We start from the raw sequence: 4,146 nt of genomic DNA, 5'->3' as shown, positions 1-4,146 counted from the left end.
CTTTTCTTGCATTTGACCCTAGATGTTTATTAACATCAATAAATATAGATTCTTCACAAGTAAACAAAATGATAATGTCTAAATAATATAAGAATTATAAATGAATGTGTTTACTATTAAATTTGCAGCCTCGGCATCAGCTGGAACTCCATTTTTAGAACGAGCCTCAATGTATGTTGTTAAGGGATCAGTTGACTTTCCATCAGCTGCCAACTATATAAAAATGACAAATCTTTATAAATTTGTTACCAGAAAAATATAGTATATTATAATTATACATACTTTTATTTTGAAGTTGGGCATTGAAGTTCTTCCGGTCCTATGTATTGGCCCCACAAGTTCTCTATTGAGTGCATTTTTCTTTGAAATTTCCTTAAAAACAAAAAAAATAGAGATTTTTTTGAACAGGTTATAATGACAATAATTAAAAAAAACATAAACAATGTTATTTGAGACAAGATTACTTGAAATTTGTCTGTACTCCAGTACTCGATGAGAATCCTCCATTGCTCAGGTTCAACACGATTAGGAACATTGGTTAACAATTGGTCATACGTCTTTCCATTAAAATAATCAGTTTTAATTCGATTCTTCCACTTTCTCCATTTGTCGCCAATAGATTTAAGACATACAGACTTATGTGCCAGAAGGGCATTACTGCTCTCCTATATAATTTATAGGAGATATATGAACAGTTAAAAAATATTTAGAAACAATTATTATAACTAGGTTAGAAACATTGCTTTGTCATATTGGTCATATGATATGATTAATAATAGAGCAAAAATGGAGAACTTATTTGAACTTCATTCTAGATATAATCTGTAACATGTGTGGGCATGTCATACCATTCCACATATGTTAAGGGAACTTGGACACCATTACGAGCAATTCGACCAAGCAATGATGAATACTTCCCTGCATTTGGTCCAATAGCTTGGAATGATTAGTTGAAATCAACTATTAACTTTTCACCTGCATGTAAATCCCCTTGAGCAGGGCCTCTTCCTCTCTTTTTAGTAACTTCATTGTTAGTTTCTCCTATAAATTCAACAAACGTAAAAGACTTGTAAATTACAATAAGTAAAAAAGTACCAACAAAGAGAGGTGATAAAGAATACGAGAAATTTAAAAAATAATTGAACACTGTAGAAATCTATATAAACTAACCTGAATTTGGCAAGGTTAAACTAGGTTGTAAATTAGGTGGATCAATTGATTGTGAATTTTGTTGTTCATCAATGAGCTCCAAAGTTTGAGCTTGCAATGTTGATACTTGTTGAACTTGTGATTGATGCTTGGATCTTGTTTGTGGAAGATGAACTATTGGACGTAACATATTATTTGGTCTTTGTTGTTGTGGTTTCTCTAGTACACGTGTGGGAGGATGCACTTGAGATAAATTACCCTGAGCAGGGCCTCTTCCTCGTTTTTTAGTCACTCCATTATTAGTTTCTCCTAGAAATTCAACAAATGTAAAAGACTTATAAATTACAATAAGTAAAAAAAGAACCAACAAAGAGAGGTGACAAATAATACAAGAAATTTTAAAAATAATTGAACACTTCGGAAATCAATATAAACTAACCTGAATTTGGTAAGGTTAATCCAGGTTGTGAATTAGGTGGATCAATTGATTGCGAGTTTTGTAGTTCATCAATGAGCTCCAAAGTTTGAGCTTGCAATGTTGATGCTTGTTGAACTTGTGATTGATGCTTGGATCTTGTTTGTGGATAATGAACTATTGGACGTAATATGTTATTTGGCCTTTGTTGTTGTGGTTTCTCTATTACACGTGTAGAAGGATGCACTTGAGATATATTACCTTTTACCACATTTGTTTGATCACCATTCAATTTTTCCAACATGGTTGTCCCTTTCTTTTTTTGTCTAGCCATGATGACCTATAATGAAAAAAAATCAACATATCAATCCAGAGGCCAAAAAAGATCAATTACACATTTGAAGCTGAACTTGGAAAAGAAAACATTGATGACCAATTATTAAATTATAAATAAATCAGATTAATACTCAAAAATTGATTATGCATCAAGCATAAATGAAGAATAAAAATGAAATAGAAATATATAATTAAAAAACAAGTCTCTACTCAATAATAAATAAAAATGTATATTAAAGATTAACAATACAATAAACAATCCTAATATGTTTCATCATTCTCTGCAACTTCTTCATCTTGTCCAAGATCAATGGCTCCATCAACAACTACATCTTCCCTCACCCAAGCATTATCCTCATCCCTAATAGGAATATTATCATCCAAAGTTTGAGAAGAATATGAATCTTCTTGATCCAAAGAAGAGTAAACATCATAATTATCTCTGCGACTCATTTTCAGAACAACATGCCATTTGGGTTCCACTGGATCATTGCTATAGAATACTTGCTCTGCTTGACTAGCAAATATGAATGGTTCATCCGACATCTGATTATCTCTATACATTAGATGATCAAAATTCACCAAAGTAAATTTGAAATCATCTTCCATTTTCCCTCTTTGATTATCAACCCAATCACAATTGAACATAACAAACTTGATCCTATTACTATAGTGTACTTGAATAATATTTTTCAATACTCCATAGTAAATAATTTCTCCAGCAATTGGATTCCTATCTTTCCTACTAGCATAGCTAGTAGTTTTTGCCCTAAGCATTACTCCACTATTTTGAGTTGTTCTACTAGTTTCGAAAGCCTTTGTACGAAAATGAAATCCATTAATCATATAAGCCTTGAAACTTCTCCCTCGAGGATTAGGGCCCATTGCTAATGTTTTGATTACTTCTGAAAAGTTAGAATTTCCTGCATTTAGCTGCTCTTCAACCTACAATACATGAGTATGCACATATAAGTTTCATAAAAGTTTGTTGAATGAAATCATGAATTTATTTCTAAATATAAAAGCAAAATAAAAACTTACATGAGTTTTGAACCATGTATGAAATGTATCATTATGCACACTTTGAAGTTGATGGTACCCGTAACGTGGAAACTTCACACAAAGTTCTGTCATATGCATACTGTTCATTTGGTAGATTTTGTTTCAGTATAATATGTTCTCCTATAAAAGGGGCACAATATTAAACTAACCATGTATTGTAAATATTTATTTACTTACTCAATAAATGGTTGCACAACATCAGTGTTCATTAAGACATAACGATGGCATTGTGTCCATGTAACTCTATCAAGAGTTATGTTCACTCCTTTTCTTGTAGCACGTCCTTCATCATTACTGCCATCAAAATTTCTTTTGGGTCGATTAGATTTGGTTTCCACATCGTCTAGATACCTTGTGCAAAAATTCATGCACTCTTCCATTAAATAGCCTTTAGCAATAGAAGCTTCGGGCTGAGCACGATTTCGCACATATTTTTTCAGAGTACATAGATACCTAGAAACATTAAAGAGATATCAGTTGGTTTCAATTAATCAAAATGTTAAATATTCACACAAATATAATCCATTCATAAAGCAAACAAAAACTAACCTTTCTATGGGGTACATCCATCGAAATTGTATGGCTCCAGCAAGTAATGCTTCTTCAGCCAAGTGTATAGGTAAGTGCTCCATTATATCAAAAAAATATGAAGGAAATATTCTCTCAAGATGACATAGGATAACAGTAATTCTATCTTGGATGTGTTCCAAATCATTTATGTGATTAACTTTTGAGCAAAGTTGCCTAAAAAAATTAGTTAACTCTATAAGAACTTTAACTATATCTTTAAGCAATGCTTTGCGAATAGCTAACGGAAGCAACAGTTGCATAAGAATATGATGATCATGAGACTTCAAACCCCATATATTTCGCTCCTCCAAGTGTACACATTTTGATATATTTGATGCAATGCCATCTGGAAGTTTGATATTTTTCAAAACTTTACAACAAACCAATTTTTCATCCTTGGACATTGTAAATTTTGCAGGAAGAATACGCTCTTTACCGGAGGCCATTAGAGTAGGATGCAATGCTTTCCTTATTCCCATTTCTTTCAAATCACGACGAGCATTCAGATGATCCTTTGATTTTCCTACTATTCCAAGTATTGTAGAAAGTACATTTTCCATGAAATTTCTCTCTGTATGCATCACATCAATATTATGTGGTACTAAATTATCCAT

At 32.1% G+C, this 4,146-nt stretch overlaps 1 protein-coding gene across 1 annotated transcript; it reads right to left on the bottom strand.

The window, feature by feature from the left end:
• Positions 1–2,161: 2,161 nt before the first annotated feature.
• LOC121979640 lies at positions 2,162–4,146 on the bottom strand. The gene is made up of 4 exons (XM_042531633.1): positions 3,512–4,146; positions 3,140–3,415; positions 2,942–3,041; positions 2,162–2,845 (listed from the first exon to the last, which is right to left on the bottom strand). The coding sequence occupies exons 1-4, from the start codon at positions 4,144–4,146 to the stop codon at positions 2,162–2,164; spliced, it is 1,695 nt and encodes a 564-aa protein (XP_042387567.1).

Source organism: Zingiber officinale, chromosome 5A (assembly GCF_018446385.1).
Source record: "Zingiber officinale cultivar Zhangliang chromosome 5A, Zo_v1.1, whole genome shotgun sequence".
NCBI classification, from domain to species: Eukaryota; Viridiplantae; Streptophyta; class Magnoliopsida; order Zingiberales; family Zingiberaceae; genus Zingiber; species Zingiber officinale.
Note: the sequence above shows the minus strand (reverse complement) of the source record. Positions and strands in the feature narration are given on the sequence as shown.

Coding starts and splice junctions, on each gene's coding strand:
- LOC121979640 (XM_042531633.1), bottom strand. CDS start 4,146: ATGGATAATTTAGTACCACATAATATTGATGTGATGCATACAGAGAGA. Junction 3,042..3,139: donor GTTGTGCAACCATTTATTGA/GTAAGTAAATAA, acceptor CCAAATGAACAG/TATGCATATGACAGAACTTT. Junction 2,846..2,941: donor ATACATGGTTCAAAACTCAT/GTAAGTTTTTAT, acceptor CATGTATTGTAG/GTTGAAGAGCAGCTAAATGC.